This window comes from Camelus dromedarius, chromosome 8, assembly GCF_036321535.1.
Source record: "Camelus dromedarius isolate mCamDro1 chromosome 8, mCamDro1.pat, whole genome shotgun sequence".
Lineage (NCBI taxonomy): Eukaryota > Metazoa > Chordata > Mammalia > Artiodactyla > Camelidae > Camelus > Camelus dromedarius.
In genome coordinates, this window is record NC_087443.1 from 51762653 (window position 1) to 51785931 (window position 23279).

Below are 23279 nucleotides of genomic sequence, written 5' to 3' on the forward strand. Positions count from 1 at the left end.
GTAGCTTCCTCTAGAAAATAAAGGCACTGCACATCTACTAATGGAACATACTTCACAGGGCTGTGGGGATTAAATGATGCACATAAAATCATTTTGTAAGTGGTAAAACACAATACAAAAGTAATGTTTAATATTGTTAGAAGGGGTACCTTAGATTCCCTTAGTATAATTTTGCTAAAAATACACCATTTTGCTTTTTCTGTTTTCACTTGTTGAGCAGGTTTTCCTTCTGTCAGTACCCATTCGTTATTTCTATAGCTGCAAAAAAAATCATTATTCAAAGAGACTCAGAACAACAGATGATAAGCATCGCAAGGGTAAGCCAGCTATGAAAACATTTATGCTGACTATAATCAATATAGTAAATAATTGAACAAATAAGTCAACTGTCTTGTGAATTGTTCTAGCATAACCAGGAAATGTTAAAAGTAAAATTTATATTATACTCCCTCAAAAAGTGCTTAAACCTACCTATTCATGAGATGGGAAAAAGATACCCCTCATCAGCTTCTCATTATATCGTAAATGCATAGCAGGAAGATGAAATGCCTCTCACAGATCCAAAGTCCTGGGAGCTTGTTGGACATTATTCTGTAGATCCCATCCTCCGGGGTAACTCGCAGGGCAAGGATGAGAACTACAGTGAGGACAAGGGAAGGCCTGTCCTTAACAGCAAACCACTCAGACCACTGACACGTTTTCTAGGTTTTACAACAATCAAATAGAGACAAACGAAAAATTAGAAGATGTAGCAAAAGATATAATCTTGGAAAACTGAGAAATGTATCCCAAGAAGATGAGAGATGTTTTACTGATTCTTAGGAGACCACGTGCACGGAGGTCCATTGAAACTGGGGGAGCAGGCAGGCTGGCGTGAGGCACCTTATGGAGCAGGATGAAGTTGGTCTCTGGGCCTGTCCTTTCTACTCGCTACCACTTGTGTTTTCAGCACAGCACAGTTACCGCCTTGCTCTAAATACAGACCAGATTGACCCAGCTTTAAAAAAAAAAAAAAAAAGCTAGAGCTCTAAACTGTACATTTAAATGCTCATGTATTTTGAAGATCTGCTTTTGTGACATGATTACTTACAACTTTAAAACTTAGAGGGAAGTCTCCTTCAAATAAAGAGACCCAAGAGACTTCAAAATACCATAAAAAGTAAGAGTTGTTTAGCTCTAAAATGAGAAGGTGGTAGTTAGAAAACGGGATGTTTAAAATCAAGATTTTTGAAGTAATACGGTTATTGATGACAGAGTTGGTCAGTGTTTCTCATACCTTTTGGACTGGACCCAGTAAATAATATGATTTTCAAAACAATTTAGTATGCCCATGCATAAATGATATATAACTGAAAGAAATGTTCAAGAAACAGTGTTTACCTTACTTAATGTAATTAGCTGATACTTTAAAACCTATCTGTGGAAGGGAAAAAAAATGGTTGTAACTTACTAAATCAAATCAAAGATCAAAAGAAGTGTTTATTATTCAGTAAGTCACCAGAAGGTGAGTATTTTTTTCTATCAGAGAGCGAGACAAAAGATTTAAGTGCCTCCTGACATCCCAGAGTCAGCTTATACTGAGTATGGGAATATTAGAAGAAATTTTACTGCCTGTGTGTATCAAGGAGTAACATAGCCACACTACCCCCCTGAAAAGTAAGTTTAAACAGGTATATTTAGCACCAGAATTATTAATCTTGGGTAGATACTGGCTCAAAGATTAGTCTATATAGGTAGTCATTTTGACATTTTCTGTTAGTTGCATTGATGCAATTTCATGTGCATTTTTCATACTTTTATCTACCTTGGGCTATGATTTTTCATATTAGTAAGAAAAACGCTAAAGAGCTAGAAGCTTATCTAAGTTCCTCTGAGCAGTTTTCTGCTGTGTCACTGACACGTAAGATGTTAAGTATCTTTTGTGAAGCTTTTCTTCCAATTAAAAGGAGAGTGGCAGCTGTCGATTGTGTCACAGGCTGAGTCTTCCACAGAGCACAGACACAGATGAGTGGAGACTGAAAGAGTCAAGTGGGATTACCAGTTATGGCTGTTTCCCAGCATTTTAACTGGTGAACTGCCATACCACTTGGAATTAATGGCTGGTGACTATTTTGACCCAAGGACAGCCCTATAGGTAGTTAATGTAAGCAAGAATTTATGTAGTATAATCTGAAGTTGCAAGAGATTCCTTAACCTAAAAATAACTTCCTCATCAGACTATGTCTAAAACTCTACCATCGTTGAGTTACTTCTTTCATTAGAAGCACTTTCTATTCAGTATGAATTCCTGATGGAAGGAATAGCCCTAAGCCTTGTCTTCCATGAGCATCCTAGTTTAAATTTGTGTGTTGGGTATTTCCAGTGTGACAGCTTCCCAGGAGCTAGACTGGGAACAGCGGATAGGAAAGGGTTGGAAAACAGGTCCATGACAGAGGATACTATCCTGGAAATACAGATCTGCTTGAGCACTAAAGGGAGGACCCATAGAAGAAAAAACTATTAAAAACCTTTAGAGTTGGATATTGGAGAGAGAAAGAAGGGCTTTGAATTAGTGTTTTATTATAGTAATCTACAAAATAATGAAAGTCATCTTATATATATTTGAGGTATTAAAATTTGATCTATAAAGCTATTGCTGCAGATATTTAAAATGTCTGAAATGTTCATCTTTAACTTGCACAATAATTCATTTTCTTTGTACCAAAGATCATATAGTTTGAAAAAGCTTTAGATTCAATTCACTATGCAAGCAGATAGACTATGTGATAAATGATAGTGATATATGCCTTATATTTTGAAAATCATCCATACTTCCATTACCCAAACATAACTATTCTTAACATTTTAGTAAATTTTCTTTTGATATTTTTATCTATATTATCTATATTATACATCTTTAAAAGGCAATGAAGTAGAAGCAGTATTGTATGTGCTATTTTGTTCCCCCCTTTTTCCAGTTGTGCCTGCCTTAAACATTTTCTGTGTTATTTACATAGTTTTTATGTAATTTTTATTAAGTTATTTTTAATAAGTGTATTATCTTCCATTAGGTAGATACATATTTAGGATATTTCTAGAGGCTTGCCTTTATAGATGATGCTGTGATGAACATCTCACTGTATTTTCTGTATTTAGAATTCTCAGAAGTGAAATTACTGGGACTAAGTCTCTGAACATAATTAATGGTTTCTGATAAATGTTGACAAATTACTTCCTAAAAGTAGACTAATTGTACTTTTAGAGTAAATTCAATATCTAAAAAAAGCTCAAGCAAATTTTATCATCAAAAATATATACCTTGTTTCAAGCGTTCCCACTTTATGCTTGTATTTATTAATCAGAAAACCTCGCTACTTAAGAGATGAAACATATAGAAGCTATAATGCAACATTCTTTACTATCGGTGGTGAATTATTTTTGGTCCTCCATTTTGGACCCCCTTTGGTTACCATTGTTCCAAAATGAAATAAGCATAAGGCATTTTCATAAATCAAAATTTGTGTAATTGAGTTCACGAAGTTGTTTAAGAGATGCATAGAGAAGAATATGTGATTTTTACTAACGTGTTTAAATGTTTTAAATGAAATTATAGTTTAAGTAAAAATGAAAATGTTTGCTTTCTTTTTTAATCAGCAAAGTCTGGTGGATAAAGTATCTCGAAGACAGAGACCTGATATGAATATGCTATTTCTAAATATGAAAGTAAGGCGGACACATCTCGTTAGCGATTCTCTTGATGAGGTATAGATCATTTATTCCAAAATGATATTAATTGATTAAAGCTTTAAATAAATTTGACAATATGGTTTATTACCAAAACCTTAGTAGTCTGACTTTTACTTCTGCATACCAGTAAGTGTGCTTTCTTATATATTTCTTTTGATACCATAGTTAAAAACAGTTCTGTGTTCACAATTAAACCTTATGTTCATTTTTTTATATGTTTATTAATGGTTTGCTGTTAAATCTTCAGAAAAAGATTTTATGTAGGACACTTAAGTGAGTAATTCATGTTTCTGAATATGTAACCTAGATTCTAGACCATCTTTGTTCTGGGTTTGTTGTGTAACAAGTCATTTGAACTTCTCCTGGTCCCAGACTATTCATCTGTAAAATTAAGTCTCATCCTATGTATACGGTATATTAGGTCTACTGAGGATGAACATACTTTGATTGTATGTACATGTGTTATAGAGCTTCATGCTGTGTAGTTCTTTACCCAGATCTTCATGTGGCTATTATAAGATAATACCTGATTTAGTTATGTGATTTTTTTTGAAGTTTAGTGTTGAAGGCAAGTGAAAGAAAAGGAAATGAATTACTTTATACTGTAATTTGCTAAATTAAAATCTTGGAGGCAATGATACTGAGAGGCAGTAACCTTGGGCAAGGTACTTGACCTCTCTAATTCTGTTTCTTGATCTATACAACAAACATCAAAATACTTAGTTCACACAGTGTTCAGCAGATTTGTTGAATGGATGGGTGGATGGATGGATGGAGTTTTGTGCCATTTTAGATAAGGTAAAGAATGCGTACGTACTACATTTCCCCAAATTAAAAAAGTTTATTTCCTTTTTACTGCCCTTTGTTGTCCTCTGTTATATAATTTCTTCAAATAGTTAACCCGGAAAAGAGCAGACTTGAAAAAGAAGTTGAAAGTTACATTTGTAGGGGAAGCTGGTTTGGATATGGGTGGCTTGACTAAAGAATGGTTTCTTCTTCTCATTCGCCAAATTTTTCATCCAGATTATGGTGAGTAAAGTTTTATAAACAGTGTTTCTTCATAATTGTTAGATTCAAGTAGTCACTCATTTTTAATCTACCCTGTGATTTTCCAGATTTTTCGGTCAACCATAAATGTTGAATAATTTAAAGACTTATTTGCATTTTAAAAATTGACCAAATTGACAATCAAAATATTCATTATCTTACTGGGAATCCTACGCAAAATGTATAAAGACTGAAAGTACGTATTTGCAAGGAAGCATCCACATCTTTTCTGAATAAGCCAAATACATAATAATTTGTCATTGAAATAAAAAGAACATTCAAAATAAAAAACAAAACTATAGTTTGCTCTTCGCTAATATTTGAAGCCTCTTAAATAATGAGCCATTTTAATAAATAAGAATCATTAAATAAACCTTTGAAATTTATTTGGTTTTCTTTTATTTAGAGACAACACCTAAGTAATCTTTAGTAACTGTTAAATGTTTTTCTTCAAGGAAGAGTTTTAAGTGTTTTTCTTGTTCTTTATTTATCTTAAATATATATATATGTATGTATATATCATCTTTCTGGGAATGGGAAGTAGGGATGACATGGATAAGTTGAAATCTGCAGATAATGCTCAAAATTAATTTTGACCATAACCTATAAAGTATGAAACTACAGTTTTTATAAAAGAAAATCAACTGATTAAATTAACTGTCTTTTTGTTCTGCATTTTCACCCTTGGTTCGGGATAGCAATGAACAATAAAATACTCTTACACACTCTCTGGACATGTATTTGATACATCTTAAAGTGAAAGATGGTTTGTTAACTATTGCTGAACTGTTTTGCCTCTAATAGATGAGATGTCATGTATGTGTTTACCACTCTGATTTTTTAAATCAATCATATTAATAAAATTGTTTTATATTTTCCAGGCATGTTTACATATCATAAGGATTCATACTGCCATTGGTTTAGCAGCTTTAAATGTGATAACTATTCTGAATTCCGATTGGTTGGAATTGTATCCTTTAAACTTTCCACTAGGAGGTGCTAGTGGACTGAGGATTTTTAAAAATTCTATCTGAATTTTGGAAAACTGTTCTCATTAAGCATTTTATTCAGATTAAATATTCTTGTCAAATTTACTAGTAGACTTTCAGTAATTTTTATTGTTTGTAATATCACAGTTATACAGTATCAGCATATTTAGTTAACTGAGAGGAATAACTGAATTTTAAATGTTTTTTTCTGAAAACCTTATCTCAAAATAAAAATTATTTCCTATTTCATATATAATGTAGATTATCAGAAATTTAAGAAATGTTTTAAAAAGTCAAAGTATCTTTCCTATTCATAATTATTTTTCTGTTAGTTCTTTCACTTTGTGTTTATTTCACTCAGTTTTCTAAATTGAAATTGTAGAAATTAAATTAAACTAAAACTCTTAATATGGCCTCAAATCCTGAGGCAGTCATAAAAATTAAAAATTGAATGGAATGGGAGCATTTGAAGCATATGGTATTACTTTACACTGTTTTTAAGATTACATAAATTCCTATGCCATCCTCTGATCCCTGTCAGGTATATTGGAGAGGCCATCCCTGCACTGGGTGGGAGATGGGACAGGGTGCCTTCTACATCACCTTTTTAAATTCTAAAAAATATATATTTGTGGAAGAAAGAAGGGAGGAATAAATAAATGAGCATGCACTGGAGATACATAGATTAAAAGAAGGGAAAAAAATCTACCTTTAAGAAGCTTACCGTCTAGATGGACAGATGACTGCCCACGTAAGAGGTAATCTGTTCCCCGAGTCAACTGACCATTTGGCATTAAATACTGAGGAGTTCTATGAAGGAAAAGATTCAGTGTATTCCTTCAAGAGTAAGTAGAGATTTTTAAGTGAAACCAATATATTTGATTAACACAGGACTAGAGAGAGCAGGGCAGAGAGTGGGAGAATGGCTGGGGAAAAGTCCACGTGGTGCTGGCCCTATTACAGAGCAATGTGTAGGGCCACTTGGTGGGAGCAGGGGATACTCTGAGATTTATGGAAGGAGCTGTCAAAGAAGAAGAGCCACCTGACAGAGGGCTTTGAATGTCTGTCTTTGTTGCATTTGTTGGAATCAATCCTGAGGAATAAATATGAAAATTGAGAGGCTGAATGGCAGGAAAGTTAGTAGGGAGAAAATCACACATTGAGATGGTAAAATAAATTTAAAATTTTGTATATGTTATCATATCTAAGGTCCAAAGTGCTAAGTCCACAGTATGGAATGCTTAACAATTCTTAGTCTCCTGTTGTCATTCTGTTATCTACAGTAATCATTTGTTGAATGTTTCAGCCTCATTGAAGGCTTGAGTCATCGATGCTTCTCACTACAGTGTGAACTGTTTAAATTCCCTGATAAATCTGTTTGTCATATTTTACATTCTTATCATGGCTTGGATTTGGGTGTATTTTGGCTTTCTAATATTTGTAATAAACTATTAGATCTTACACCACATTTTTAGAGTGGGATTATATGTAATATCATGAATTTGCTGGTAGGTTTTTTTTTTTGCAATAGACATTAGTTTCTATTCATCATTACCCTCAAAGAGCATATTAAGTATAATTTTCATGTTGCATATTACAAGTTAAACAGTTGAATCTAAAATTAAATTATAGCCACTACTGTCTCATTATATGTATTTATCTCACAAAAAATAAATTGTAGAAAGTAAGGTTGATACTCTAAAAAGCATGATGACGTATAGAAAAAATGTGAGATAATAGTAGATTGTGATCATGTAAGTGGTTGAGAAATCTGTCAAAGGTGAGAATTAGAAACTGAGAAGTAACAGGCATGATGAGTAAGAAAATATAGTTAGTTCCATGCATATTTCCAGTTTCTAATTTCAGAACCAAAGTTTTATTGTTTTAGTAGCTGTGATAGTATTGTTTCTAATGCAATTATTTTTAAGTATTAAGGCTTGAGGTTTACAGGAAATATAGTAAAACCTATATAAATAATTGTAAACTGTTTTGAAGATTACATTAACAGCCATAATCTAACCGTTTTTTTTAAATTAGAATGGCCTACACCAAAGGGACATTGTAGTTAAGGGTAGGGGCGATATAATATTGTGCAGGGTTTGCAAACTCTGGTCTGTTTGCATCACATGACACCTCAGTGGCTCCAGCAGAATCCCCACCCCCATTTCTCCTTCAACCAGAGCAGCTTGATTTTGTGTGAAACGAAACATGATGCTTCTTCCTATGAGAGCGCCCCGAAGCAAATCCTGTGAACTTACTTCCTCACCTGTCAAAAACCTCCCTTCAGGATTGTAATTTTTTTTTAAGCTTTAATGAAAACTTGCCACCCTACTACATGATCATAGCTGGTAACTACAGTAGTGTTGTAGTTACTACTATTCTTGCTGTTATCACAATTATAGACGTACATTTGACCTTATTTTAGTGTCTTTCCCCTAGAACACACTGCTCGGTCTCTGTTGATGTGGCTACCTATAAAATAGCATATCTATTTCTTAAACTATTATTAGCCTTCATTCTGCCATAGCAAATTAAAATGTTGGCTGTCTTCTAATTTTTTTTTAATTGTTTTCAAGAATTTATCCAGCCCATATGTTTAGATTTCCTGTTGAGCCTATAAAATTAATGACTTCCTTAAGAACTTAATATTATAATCTTTATTTGATAGTTGAAATGTTATGAAATTTGATCTAAAACCTCTCTTTTAGCAAGTGGATAAGTTACATTCTGCCATAGAACTGATAAACAAAATGCAATTGGACCAAGTTTAGAAATGCTTCTATAGCTTTTTAACTTTAACACTTTGAGTAAACTCCAAGTAATGAAAGTCTTTCAAGTATTACTGTGGGACATTAATTGTGCTATTAGCTTATCAATAGTATGTGCATGTGTGTATACACATCTGTGTGTGTCCATATGTTTATTTACTACAGCTCTCTCTGCATAGCTTGTATTTAGTTTTTAAATAGCTAAAATGATCACCAAAATCAGTGGTGTGTTCTGCAGTGAGTTCTACTGAGTAAATTGCTGCTGTTGCCTATAAAATCATAAACATCTTTGTTTAGATTTAGAAAATGCTTTCTTATATGTTAAATAATTTATAGAAATGTATGAAATTTCTATCTCTTGTGATCTTAGATAAACTTTCCTAGGGAAATCATTCAATACTATCCTTGAACCTGTCCTTTTTACATGCTGTTTGGTAATCAAGGAATTACACTGTGTAAAATAAAGGGAAAATAAAGGAAAGAGGAAGTATGTGGGATTAATTAGAAAGTCAGTGTTAGATCTGGTAGAAGTATGCAAGAAATAGACTGATGCATAATTCACAACTCATTTGTTGTCATGGATTTTATGTTAATGCTTAACATTTAGTATGCATAGCTTATGGGACTAGCTGTTTATAACAGCATTACCTTGGATATTCGTTTCCCCCCCTGCTGCTACAAGAAATTATTGAGCCCTCCCATCATTCCTAGTGATCAAAATACGCCAGTGGGCATCTGCAATGTTACCACGGATGATTTATGCCAAATTATGCCTGTAAGTATGAAGTTGTTTAGCATCTTATCCTTTAATGCTAAATCATCTCTCTTCTACTGCAGTCTCTGTCCTCCTAACACTATTCTTATGTTTACATATGGTTTCCGCCTACCTTTGTAACCCATCTCCTTTCTCATGTAGCTTTTTCCTTCCTTATAGAGACACATAACCCACTTTGCAGCACTTCTGAGCTCCTACAGCATAGTAGAATAGGCTGTGAGTCAGAGGCAGAGATTTGAATCCAGACTCTGCTACTTGTTAGCTCTGTGAAATTGGATCAATTGTTTAACCTTTCTGAGCTGTAGTTTCCTCATATGAACAATGGGATAGTAAAATTTATATATTGGAGGGATTCCATGAGATAATAAGGGAGTTAGTACTTGGTTGCTTCTGTGGATTTGTTAACATGTCACTGTGCAATATCATTAACAATGTGTGCAACAGCATCTCTGAATTAAATTAGTGAATTTCACAGGCCTGTCTGATAACATTTCTCAGTCCAGAAATTAGAATTCTGATCATCAAATTTAATTCAGTATTAAAATTCAGTAGAAGAATCGGTAGTATACACATCATCCTGACAATCCTCTCTAATAACAGTACTTTTTACAGCTGAGTTTTGATAACTGTTGGTCAGCAGAGAATTCCCCATAATATTCTTACCAAGTACCTGGAGGTGAACATTTCCTTTGCTCATTAAGGTCCTATCTAAATATCTCTGTGTTTTAATGGACAGGTGAGTTTGGTATAGGGGTGGCACCTTCCTACCAAAGTTGAGAAACCTCTCCAAACATGTGACCAATTTAGCAAACCATTCTTCATGTGATATCACACATTTTTGGAATATGGTTTGGGTTCTTTCAGATTACAAGCCTCAATTCATATTTTCATAAGATCTCAAAAGTTGGAAAAAATTGCAAAAGTATAATAGAACAGGCTCTGCTTAAGAAACTGAAAGATCTGCCCTCTCTGGTCTTGTATTTTTGCAACACACTACCTATGACTCTGGATGAGTCACTTAATCTCCTTGTTGGTATAAAAATGGGAGTTATTGTTCTATATATACTAATATATACTAATTAGTATGTAATATATACTAATGTCCAAGCTACCTTCTCATTTTAGAGTTCTGTGATTTTTTTGTCCCATAGATGCAGTTTTTGCCAAATTTCTTACCAATAAATTTCCTAATTTTATTTTTTTTTACCAATAAATTATGTAATTTTATGGGTAAAGCTATTTGAATTTGACTCATTTAGATCTAGGTTTTTAAATTAATAATAATGGATATTTTATGAACGACTATGCCAATATGTTGTTTTATATTATGGAACTGAAGATGACACTGAATTAATTTTATATTCTTATACTGGCTCTTTAATAATGAACCAAGACTGTGCATATATTAGATCAACTGTAGAAAAAGCTTGAGTTTCAATACATGCATGAATAAAGCTTAAAAGGAAGCAAGAAAACTGCTGCTGTGTTAGGATAGTGGAATGTGGGTAATTTTTCTAAAAAGCTTCTAATGGATTATCAATTCATTAATGACATCTGTTAGCACCTAATTTCCATTTCACATATGGTAAAACAGCTATAAAAAAGTTTTAAGTGCTTTTTTTATTCAGTACTTTACTGTTTGTATTTGTACACTATGTGTTTCAAGAAAAATAAACAGGAAAGCAAAAAGAAGCATATGGTGATACATTTCTTAATCTAAACACAGTATCTGTGAATAAGGACAAAAAATACAGAAAGTAAGCAAAATATTCAACTATGGAGCCTTCAGTGTAGTGTTAATAGACCAGTGCTTTTCCATGACCATGTTAATGAAAACTCCCATTGGTTCTCTCTGGAGTCCATGACTCAAAGCATCAGAATTGTCCAGCAACACCCTCAGATCTTCCCCACGCAGTCTTGTGAAAATCACACTTGAGGGTTTTAGTTGACAGTGGAGGAGAGGTATAACCTTGAACCAGCAACTGTAATAGCTCTTTCTGCTTAAGTCACTCTCAAGTATGCGGTATTAAATAAGACTGGAGTATTCAAACAGTGTGAAAACCAAGTCTGTATCTTCACACACTGTTTTTTTAAATTTTAGGTTTACAAAATCATTAAAATGTTGAAGTATATGGGTAATTAATAATATTTTAGAGATAGCATATTACAATTAAGAGTTACCTATATACAGTTATAGATTTGAAAAAATCAACAAAAATTGGGTTTTGAAAATACAGAGGTTGCAAATAAAAAGCTTACAGTCCTGAATAAAGCAGATCTGAGTATATAATTTCATTACCTAATTGAATTTGTATTTTGTCATTAAAAATTTAATATTTGAAAGAAGGTGGTAAATCCTTTCCATTGGATTCACCTACTAGTCCCTGGAATTCTTTAGGGAAAAAAAGAAAACTGCATATCTCCCAGTTATAAAAAGTTATAATTTTCAGCATCTATAATTTTATTAATAATTAAAACAAATGATGAAAATCATATCAAATCTATGCCAGCTTAAATCTGTTTTAAAATTTCTGGTTTTAATGGAGTAGAAAATTTATTATTAAAAGTATGTAAGCTCCTTCTAATGATGCTATTCTTTATTTCTTCTAATATTTAAAATAAAACTAATTTTTTTCATAAAACCTAAATTTTTTTAATATTGGTTTGTTTTTTCTGTTTTTAAATCTCTGTTCATGGAAAACATGAGTTATAATGTAGGAAAACTTTCTCCCAGTGTTCTCAACTTTTTCTTGGGAGAGGAGGGTGCTGTAAGTGAAATGTAAAAACCAATTAACATGTATAAACTGTGTATTTTTATGTTTAAAGGATGAATCCTAAAACATTAGCAGATTTTTAAAGAATATAGATTGAAAGTGAGAAATACTATAAATTCATCACTAGTGATGCTGCAGGGAGCAGTGACTCATGATGGAGACTGAGCTCTTAGCTGGCTGCATAAGAATAGACCTAGAGTTATGCTCCATGGTTTTGACTAGATGTTTTCCTCTTACGTGACCTTTTCCAGTGAATTTTTCCACGTCTTGTACATGGTAGAAATCATTAACAAGCATTTTCAGCCCTGGAAAATACACCTCTAGTATTATCTTTGTTTCAGGATCTGAAACCATTTATCTCACATGTAAATGAACTACAATTCATCTGCTTAACTATTTTGGGTAGTTCTATTTGATTTAAAAACACAGGTAACAGCTTTCTCTTTACAGGAGTTGGCCCATGGATTAAGTGAACTCCTGTCATACGAAGGCAATGTTGAGGAAGATTTCTTTTCAACATTTCAGGTACCATCAAGGGGAAATAGCTTTCTGTTAACCATGTATTTCATATATGAAAAATACCATTTGTTAACCATACACCCATCGTTAGAAAAGACAAGCAGGGATTGATCAACACATACCATCCCCTTTCATGAAGACTCTTAACCTGATAAAGCAAGACACCGTGAAGCAGACATGTGTAGGTGAGCAGTCAGGGAAGGCGCTCAAAGTCACCAAGGGTGAGGGGACTCTGCCAGGCGCCTGGCCTCTGCCCTTGACCCAGTTACTGCCTTAGAACTTTTCAGCTTTGAAAAACAAATCTCTCTTGTAGCTTCAGCACAGGAAGTTACGAGCAGAAACTAACAGGTCAGACCCAAACTCCCATTTCTACTCCCCTAATAATAATAGGGAAGTGAAAATTTTAGTAATCCACAGAGCTCCAAAGACCTGAGTGCTACCTAGATGGCCACGCAAGTTTGGAGAACATCTGTATTTAACATCATTCAACAGAGAGGGTTAAGACTCTACTTTTTTACCCCAAAATGCTTTCACAACCCCTCGTCCTTAATACAGATACCACAAGAGCCTGTCCTTTCTGTAGTTTGTATATATAGAAGAGGGGATAGCGATGTTCTTTTTTCATTTTACAAACCTGTTCTTCAAAGCCTGTTAATATGTCAGTCATACCAGTAAATATGCTGTGTTGGAATGTCCCATCAGGTTTTTCAAGAAGAATTTGGAATAATTAAGTCCTATAATTTAAAGCCAGGTGGTGATAAAATTCCAGTCACCAACCAAAACAGGAAAGGTAAGCTAAGACACCATTTCTTAATTAAAGTGCATTAGAGTTGTTGGCATTTACTTTTACATTTAACAGATGTAAAATTGCTTTGCAGAATATGTACAGCTTTATATTGACTTCCTTCTCAACAAATCCATCTATAAGCAGTTTGCTGCATTTTATTATGGATTTCATAGTGTGTGTGCTTCAAATGCCCTAATGGTGAGTTTAAAATGTTAAAGTATGCTTTCAGTTAGGTTTTGTAATAGTATAATATAAACAAATAATTCCTTACATATTTTAGTAGATAAGCTTTGAAAATAAATGTCTTATACTTTTTAAAGATAGAGCTAGAAATAAAAATAGTTCTCTCATTTCAGCCTAAAGGAAAAAAAGACATTCCCCTGCCCCTGCCCTTAAGCTGTGTCTTATGCTATGTCTTTTAGGGCTTTAGATGTTTTCCCCAAGTAGAGTGGAGGAAGGGATCCCATGGGCTCTGTGTCTTTAATACTGAGGGGCAAAGCACAGAAAACAGAGTTAACATAAGCTCCAAAGCAAAAGCCACAACTTTTCACTGACTAAGAAACATACTTATAACTGCTTCCTGCCGCTTCAGGGGTCCCCCAGCGACTCCTAGTTGCCTTTTACCCACCGGAAGTAGTTTGTTTCCGGAGTCATAATGGACTCCGGTTGGTTTGACTTTCTCTGAGCCACCTAAATATGGGTCAGCTGCTGTTGGGAACACTGTGTCGGAAAGACCATGAGATAAAAGCCTCGTTTCTGTTCTCCCCAGCTGCCCTGGGCACAGGCACACTCCATCATGCCGTTGGTTCCTCCCTTTGGTTTTATCAGGAGGGTTTGGAGTGAGGTCTTCCATGTGAATTATTTTTCATAGGAGAGGGCTTATTTTAGAGTGACCTTTGTCACATGTCTGTTGAAAGTACCTTAGAAAGTGGAGCATTTGTTGAGTTCTAATTGAGTTTCGTCTGTGATGCACTGTAGTGATGGGGGTGGGGAGTGGGTAATAAATAGCAGAGCAGGTCTCTAGTTTTAAGTTTTAATCTCTTTAGGTGGGAGACAACCTATGTAGGTGAAAAAAACAAGAGAACAACACAAGACAGATTGTGACCTAGTACCCAGACTCTACCCAGGAGGCATTATGGGGTGTTGGAACCAGGCTTGTCAGTAGATGCTGGAATAGCTGAGAGAGTTTCAAGCTGGGTTTTGGGGAAGAGTTGTGATTTGGATTCATGCTTATTCATCTGCTTGTTTTTCTGCCAAAGCTGCTAACTGCTATTTGCAAGAGGGGGAACCCAACAGTTTGACAAGATTTATAAACTTCCAGAAGCAAAAATACCTCACCTCAGTGGGAAAAATATAACCAGATTTTTTTCTTTGGGAAAAATGGTTTGATCTACCTTAGAAAGTCATGATGTTTATAATTTGATTCAGTGAAAATAGTTCTCATTTCCCTTTTTAAAAAATCGTCACTTTTTATTCTCATTTTTGATGAATCATTATTGGCAGCTGCTTCGTCCAGAAGAGGTCGAAATCTTGGTCTGTGGAAGTCCTGAACTGGACATGCATGCTCTGCAGAGAAGCACTCAGTATGATGGCTATGCGAAAACTGACCTGACTATACGGTGAGCTCTCTGCTTCTGAGAGTGAGGCAGCCGAAGCGGGAAGGGAAGAGAATGCAATTGGTTTATTTGTATACCCTGTATCTCTTGAAAATAATGCAAGAATGTTCAATATGAAATCACTTGGCAATCCCCTTGGGAGAAAGTGGTATGAATAAGATTCTACAAAAGCACAGAGATTTTACTTTTTTAAAAAATGACCGGTTCTAGACTCACAGGGATGCCGCGCTTACAAATAGCACTTTAACAGCACCGGGTTGAAAAAAATAAGAAAAATTATAGAGGAGAAAAATGGCGTTTGTACTCTTCATTGTTGGACTATTTTTATAATAATATTAGTAAGAAATCTAATTCATATCTAGAAGCCTGTCACTCCTTAATTTCACATTAAGAGTTCTGTGTATGTTTAAGGGCAGTTGTTTCCCTACAGCTTACTTTATATTACTGTATTCTCATCTGCAAGGTTTTTGTCACAATATTTTACATAAATTTCTTTTGTGTTCTCTAGATACTTTTGGGATGTTGTGCTTGGATTTCCTCTTGATCTTCAAAAGAAGTTGCTACATTTTACTACAGGAAGTGACAGAGTACCTGTAGGAGGAATGGCTGATTTGAACTTTAAAATCTCAAAGAATGAAACTTCTACTAACTGGTAAATTTCCAGACTGTAATTTTTTTTAATCTACAGGTTTTGCTAATAATATGTTTGAAATTAGAAGATTCTCTTAATCTGAAATCATTTTCCTAGAAAAATATTGGGCGTAAACATGGCCCTGAGAGAAGAGAGACTATAGCTTTAAGTTCTATATTAATTTTGAGACATACCAATACTAACAAGATAATAATCCTTTCAATCAGCTTTTTACTTTGCTAAGTCAACCATTTTATGGTTGTTTCTAGACTCTTGCTTGCTTTTCATAGTATATTGTATTTAAAAATACTTAAAGGTATTTTTTATTTAAAATACCAAGGAGAGTCTTTTGGTTATCATAACTAGTACCAGAAGTCCTTTTGTACTGGAAGTACCTCTAGTGCTAGTCTTTTTTTCTTTATCTAGTGCTCTTTGCATATGAAAGTGATGATGATGATGATGATGATGGCTTAAAATTATTTTCTATAGTATTGATGGGTTAATACTGACCTACTTCTTTTACTAATCATCTTGTAATTTCTAAAGCTAATTTGAGTTGACACTACTTTAATTGTAATCATTTTTTCTCCTACCCCATATATTCCCTGAGTCCTGTCAGTTCTTCCTTTCATTTTAGAACTGGAATCTATCCTTTCCCTTCCCACTGTTCCCACTGCCACCACCAACAGCTATTCTGTTGCTGTGGAGTGCATAAAGACTGAGGGGAAGGGTCTCAGAAACCTGTAGAAATCTTGACTAAAGATAACAGTGTCATCGGGTAGAGGTTTGGAAGATGAATGTTGCCTGTACATTGAGGGCAGCAACATTGGAAGTGTGGGTATCAAGCATCCCAGAAATGTTCCTTTTATTATTTTTTGACAGTCAAAACTAAAGTAAATAATAAGAGTTATATTATCTACTACCCTGCTGGGTGTTTTATGTAGACAGCTCTTTTAATCTTTCAAACAACTCATTTGAATAGTTTACCTTATCACAGTGATGGAGGAAACAGAAAAGTGGGGGAGATGGTATTCAAATTCAGATTTATCTGACTCCGAAAATAATGCCTCTGTAATGAAAGTTTCCTGAGAGCGGGGACACTGACTGACTTGTCTGTAAATCCAGCCCTGTGTCTACAATGTAGCAGTTACTCCAGGAGTTTTTATTCAGTAAAGGATTGGATGAGTCAGTTCTTAGCATAGTCAAATAGATTTGAATGTGTGTGTCCAGGTAACTCTGAAAGTTGCTTAGCAGTCATTCTGTGTGTGTTTTAAGACTTAGTATCTTTAAAAAAATTTTCTTCCATAGGTTGCCTGTGGCCCACACCTGCTTCAATCAACTTTGCCTTCCCCCCTACAAGAGCAAAAAAGACCTGAAACAGAAATTGATCATTGGAATTTCAAATTCAGAAGGTTTTGGACTTGAGTAACCTAAAAGACTTGAAATATATTTTATATGTAGCATTCATCTCCCTCTTATTGTGCCTTTAACCTTTTCGTGTTTCTGTCTCAAAACACCTTGACAAAGCTCAGCAACTTTAAAGTACTAATTTTCCTTTTAATCAAGTATGAAGTATGTTCAGTGGAGGCATGGTTTCCTAAAGACACATTGAGTGAGGAAGAGACCAGGTGGCAGAGACAGCTGTGGGTCCAGTCCTTCTTTTTTATAGCACTTTATCATTCTCCATAAGTAGTTTGTCACAGGTGTTCCACTGGGAAAGCATCGTGCAGTCAAGAATGCATTGATGACAGAGAGAAGCCCAGTGGCAGGTTGTGTGCTGCTAGCACACAGTAGCAACACAGATAGCTACATTATCATTAATGTAAGGCATGTAGCCATATTTTCATATAGCGGTCAAACAACAGTATAATTGCAGCTGCAATTTACAGGGTTTTTTGATATACTGGCTTTGGTCCTATAAGATTCTTTTCAACTGTTACTGAAAAGCATGTAAATAACTACATAATAGCCTGAGAATAATGGGATTTTGATAGTGCCATTTATTGCTAAAGATTTATTTTTACAAAGTAAATTCAGGGTTTTAGATGTGTATACAGCTTTTACAAATCAATAAAGATGATTGTACAAGAGTGTAACTATTTTCAGACTAATTGGATTCAAGGTTATATTCTTTTAAGTATTGTTAGTCTGCATGCATGTGGGCAGTAAACTAGTTACTTTGAGTACTGTGTAATACTTGTATAGTCATTTCTTCTTCAGGGTCAGAATATTAGAAAGGAAATCATATCTGACAAATCACTGATAAATTAAGTCAATTACAAGCACAAAAGAAAAGAGCTGTTTTTATATCTACTTTGATGTACAGGATTTATTTCTAATATTTTTTGATCACCAGTTTTTAGAAAAGGTAGGCTAAGGTATCTGACAAAAGTGAATACAATAATAACATTTGTGTCAAAATGATGTAGCTTGGTGTAAAAGTAAAGTTCAACATTTTGGCCAAAATGTTTGTTTTTCACTGGATTCTGAATATAGCAAATTCAAAAGTACCCTTTTTGGAGTTTCTAATAAAGTAGCATGTAAAAAGAAACTGCATTTTTAAGTCAGACAGTAAATGATTTTCTTTTTAATTTCCAGCAAATGAAGCAGTTTTATTAGCATGTTACAAATATTTCCAAGTCAAGACTTCTCTATTATATGTTGATAGCTTTCCTTCAGAAAACTCTGAAGATATATTTGCAATAATAATGAAGCCAGCATTTAGTACCAGCATATGGTTCACATGCAAATACTACTTGCCCCCAATTTTTTTTCTGAGTTATGCGGTTATTGCTCTGCTTCCTGTGTCCAGCCAGCAGCAGGATTCTTTTAGGGTGGAGGGACTAGTCAGCTTGTCCTGCAGTTCTGAAGCCAACGTGTGAATCTCTGAGGAAAAGGAGTTAGTTTACTGTTCTCTTTGAGACAGAAGTGACTCTGCTTTTCCACTTGGAGAGACTATTTAGAGGGTTTTTCTTAAAATTTTTGGAATGCCTATGAGAGTTAAAGGCATGATGGTTTTGTTTTGTTTGCTCTGTTTTTAATCCATATGCAAATAAAACTGCTTCCCTCTTATACTGCTAGCACTAGAAAGTAAGATGTTTAATGTAGGCTACTACTAACTGATAAGCACAAAAGAATCATGTATAAGAAATCAGATTTAAGTGTTTTAAATAAAAATGTAAACAAAGTTTTTATTTGGTAGAGATGGAAAAATTGTGTGGGTTTGGTCTGCATGTTTAATGATGTGCTTGTATATCGATAGCTATGTCATTTTTAAATAAATACACAAGCAAGCTAAATTTTTAAATGACAAAGTCCATAAATAACTGGAAAATTTCTGTTGTCTCTTGATGAAATTTATAACCATTTATCACTAAATTGCACATTGCCTTTATTTATTTATGCTCTGGTTTTGGTTTACAGTGTAATTAATACCTCATTTTTTTTTAAAAAAAAACACTACTGTTATATTTCGTTAATTTAAACAGCTAGAAAATTCATGCAGTTGCTTTTTTTTTTAATATAATCTGTTAATGAATTCTTGATTTTTGTATCTGCCACAGTAAATTAAAGCATTGCACAGTATTTATCAGTATTTACAAAATGTCCTGTCCTTTTTTTAATCTTAGCTTAATCATATTTTTGTCTGTTTGATGAGAAGTTTTTAACAGTCCCTCTTTTTTGTACAAATGTGTATTAAGTTAATTTCTGGATAAAATTTTTCAAGTATTAAAGTTATATAATCCTCCAGGCTTTGGTTCATTTTTTGAGTATTAAGCAATGAATTAAAACCATAAGTTTAAAATATCTTACAGATGCAAACTATTCTTTTTGTTACACTGTCTTTTAAACTAGTGCTTAGGAAGATTGCTAATATATACACCTTTAAAAGATGCATGCTGTTACCAAATATAACCAATCTCTAGCATTATTTTTCAGTATGAAGCAGTATATATCCAATGTCTGGATGATCACACAGATATTCCACCAAATGAACATTATAACGCCATGGAGACCATCCAGAAATGAATTAAGTATGACATGTCATTGGCCAAAGGTAGGTAACTTCAAATCTTAAATATTTCCCCCCCAAAACCATTGGCTTGGCCCTTTTTTCCCTTGCCCACATTTTCTATGCTTAAAGAAAGAAGAGAGGATATTATGAGACAGTAGGAGAGAATGTCATGGGTGATAGATGGAAGATTGGAAGCTGGATGGGAGACTAGGGTGGGTTTTCACAGGGCGGGGTACAAGATCAGTTCACCCGGAGGACACACAGCCCGTAGTCCAGTGAGCAACTGTTAAGAACTGTGCTTTGGAGCCAGACTACCTGGGTTTGGGTTTACTGCTAAGTAGTTGTGTTTCCTCGGGCAGGTTACGTAATCTGCCCATGACTCACTCAATTGCCAAGTGAAAATAACTTGTAAAGTGGAAATAATAAACCTGTCTGTCTTAGTGATAAGGTCCCAGGGAGGGTTAAATGAATTAATGTGTGTGAAGCATGTACACAGTGCCCCGGCACATGGTGAGCAGTATGACATGTTGCCGGAGGAATCATGGTGCCAATGGGGTGACATCTTACAACCACTGCTTGAAGCCTTCTAGAGGCTTTTGACTCTCAGACACCAGGTGTGACCACAGATTAAAGAACGCAAAGTGCTTTGGGGGCATTAAAATCGTGTTAGGAGAATAAATCTCATTCTAGAAACAATGCTTTAGAATTTATCCTTATAAATGTCTCCCTAGGCAAGGGTTTTTTAATACTGTTTTGCAGCTGTGTGACAAGATGTCATTTGAAAATTCAAAAATGAGCAGTTTGTTTTTAATGAAACATTTCAAATGTAGAGAAAAATTTCAAAGATGAATAAAATATCATGTCCTACTCTCAGATCTAACAAACATTTTGCCAGATTTTTTTTTAAATAAAAAATTATAGATGGAGTCAGAGCCCCTTTTTGTGCTCTTCTGCAATCCCAATGTACTCTCTTTTCCCCATAAAACTGCAGTTGGTGCAAATCCTTCCTTCGCTGTCCTACATTTGTATTATACATGTGCCTTTCTCTAAGTGCTATTCAGTTGACCCTTGCACAATTCGAGGTTAGGGTCATGACCATCATGCAGTCAAAACCCCAAAATCTGCACATAACTTATAGTTGGCCCTCTATATCTGAGATTCCTCTGTATCCACAATTCCCCGTCATCAGATTCAACCAACCACAATCTACGTAGTACTGTAGTATTTACTACTGGAAAAAATCCATGCATAGATGGGCCTGCGCAGTTCAAACCCATGTTGCTCAAGGGTCAACTGCATCATTTTGTTACAGTTTCATATCCCAAATATTGTACTCTCCATGTCTTTAAGCAACTTTTTATACTCAATATTGTCTTCTCTAGCCTTATTCCTGATTATACATACAGAAAGCTATAATTCACCCATTTTAATGGCAGAATGGAACCCTATGAAATGAATATACCATAGTTTAATGATCCATCCTACAGACTAACGTTGCCATGTTTTCTCCAGTGCGGCCCAAAGGTTTGGTGAGCACCTTTGCTGGACTGAGTGTGCATGTGCTGCCTTTCGAGGTTCCAGCCCAGATGTGAAACGGCTGGATCACAGGCTGCACATCCTCAGCTCTACCAGGTATCATCCACTTGTCCGGCATGAATTTCCACATTACAGGAGTTGTAATTCTCCACGTTCTCCCAACACCAGGTTCCAGCTGACCTTTGCTTGCTAATCTGACCAGTGTGTTTTAATTTATATTTCCAAAACTGATGATGACCTTGCACCATTTGGTACATTTACAGGCCATTCAGATCTTTTCTGTGAATCACCAGCTCAGTACTCTTTGCCTGATTTTTTTTTTATTCTTTTCCCCATTGGTTTTTAGGAGTAATTTCTTTATTCTGGATACTCATCCTTTGCTAACAGTTACGAGCTATGTTGCTTCAGTTTGAATCTCAGGTCTGCCACTGACTGTGTGACTTGGGACAAATTACTTAATATCTCTTGACCTCAGTTTACCCATCTGTAAAGTAAAAATAATAATACATAGCTCACAGAGTTGTGAAATAAGTCTATGTAGAAGTGTATATAAGTATATGTGTGTGCATATACTTATGTGTATATATCTTATATATAAATACATGTAATAATTGTGTATATGAATTAGATACATACATATATGCTTATACATAAAATATATATATACTTAGAAATGTAATTAACCTATATATGTATATAAATAATAGTTACTTATATTATGTCTGACCTATAAGCATATGTGTTTGTAATTACTACTATTATAGCTCATGGATTACAGAAATCTTCACGTTGTAGCTTGATTTTTCTCTTTAATAATATGAATTTTTAGATTTTAATATAGTCCATAAATTATTGTTTTATATAGTTAATGTTTGTGTAGATTTAACTGCACTTTTATAGTTTCTTTGCTCACCATTCTCTCTTCTCTTGTTCTTCATACCCACCCCTGGGATCAATTTTCTTCCTCCTAAATTATATTTACTAGAAGCTGTTTTATGAGGGTTTGTTGGTAGTAAATTTTTTCCATTTGTCTGAAAATGACTTAACTTCACCTTTACTTGTGAAAGATAGATTCTTCATGCATTTCTATTGAGATAGCTACTGTTCTCTTAGGACTTTTAGCGTATAATCCACTGTCTTTGGGTTTCATTCTTGATACAAAGTTAGCTGTCAGTACAACTGTCGTTCCTTGGTAGATGATCTCTTTCACTGTGGCTACTTTTAAGATTTTTTTTCTCTCATGAGACTGCAAAACATCAAAGACAATGTGTATATTGTGTATTTTTTAATCCCTCTTAAGATTCATTATGGTTCTAAAAGCTGTGAATTTCTACCTTTTCAGTTTAGAAAATTCTTCAGCCATGTCCTTTTATTATTGCTCCTCCCTGTTCTTTCTCATCTCTTCTGTTAAACATGTGTTGTGCCATCTCATTCAACCATTAAGTCTCTCTCTGTGCCTAATCTGTTTTTAACCAATGTTTATTTCAGGGGCTATATTTTTCATTTCTAGAAACTCTTTTGGTTCCTTTTCAAGTCTCTTTTTTCATACTGTTCTCTCTTACATACAGTTTTCTTAAAATATTGTTCAGCATACTTGTTTGATACATTTAGTTTGTTCACTCTCCTCAGTTCCTGAAGTGCTAATGCTTGTATTTGTTCATCCACTGGCTCTTACAGTGATTTGTTTCCTTATGTGACTTATAATTTTGTACTTTTGTTTTCTTATTTCATTTTGTGCCCTAGCAGAGTAGTTTCATGTTGTTCTCAACCAAGGCCCCACAGGTTTCCCACACCAATTTTTATCTTACCTTTTCCTTGGATTAGGGTTCCTTTCCCACTTGTATAAATTTGGACCCCCTCACCTATAGTGGCACAGGCTGGGGTTTATGGGTAAGGTTTTTCTATCCCCTTTTCATAGACATGGCAATGCTCTTAAATTCTAGGCTTTAGGAAGTGGGATCAGTTTTGGTTCCTCACTTTGAATAGGCTTCAGACATGTGTGTTGAATTCTGTGGGCATTAAAATCCATCAGAGGGTTCATGACCTTCATGAGTCACCGAATCCTGCTTACTACTCTGGCTTTTCCTTTATTCCTC

The 23279-nt window shown here is 34.5% G+C and overlaps 1 protein-coding gene across 3 annotated transcripts in view; it reads left to right on the plus strand.

Moving 5' to 3' along the window:
• Positions 1 to 19382, plus strand: part of HECTD2 (HECT domain E3 ubiquitin protein ligase 2) — a 64014-nt gene extending 44632 nt beyond the window's left edge. Inside the window, exons 11-21 of one of the 3 annotated variants that reach the window (XM_031460743.2) lie at positions 221 to 317; positions 3634 to 3741; positions 4623 to 4755; positions 5655 to 5743; positions 9147 to 9305; positions 12530 to 12604; positions 13301 to 13388; positions 13477 to 13583; positions 14889 to 15004; positions 15510 to 15653; positions 16941 to 19382. In XM_031460743.2, coding sequence (XP_031316603.2) covers positions 221 to 317; positions 3634 to 3741; positions 4623 to 4755; positions 5655 to 5743; positions 9147 to 9305; positions 12530 to 12604; positions 13301 to 13388; positions 13477 to 13583; positions 14889 to 15004; positions 15510 to 15653; positions 16941 to 17061 — 1237 coding nt within the window. In that variant the 3' untranslated portion in view covers positions 17062 to 19382. Of the gene's footprint in view, positions 1 to 220; positions 318 to 3633; positions 3742 to 4622; positions 4756 to 5654; positions 5744 to 9137; positions 9306 to 12529; positions 12605 to 13300; positions 13389 to 13476; positions 13584 to 14888; positions 15005 to 15509; positions 15654 to 16940 lie in introns of those variants that run through there. The other 2 variants (XM_064488216.1, XR_010381954.1) reach the window with 2 other exon arrangements.
• The last annotated feature ends 3897 nt before the right edge of the window (positions 19383 to 23279 follow it).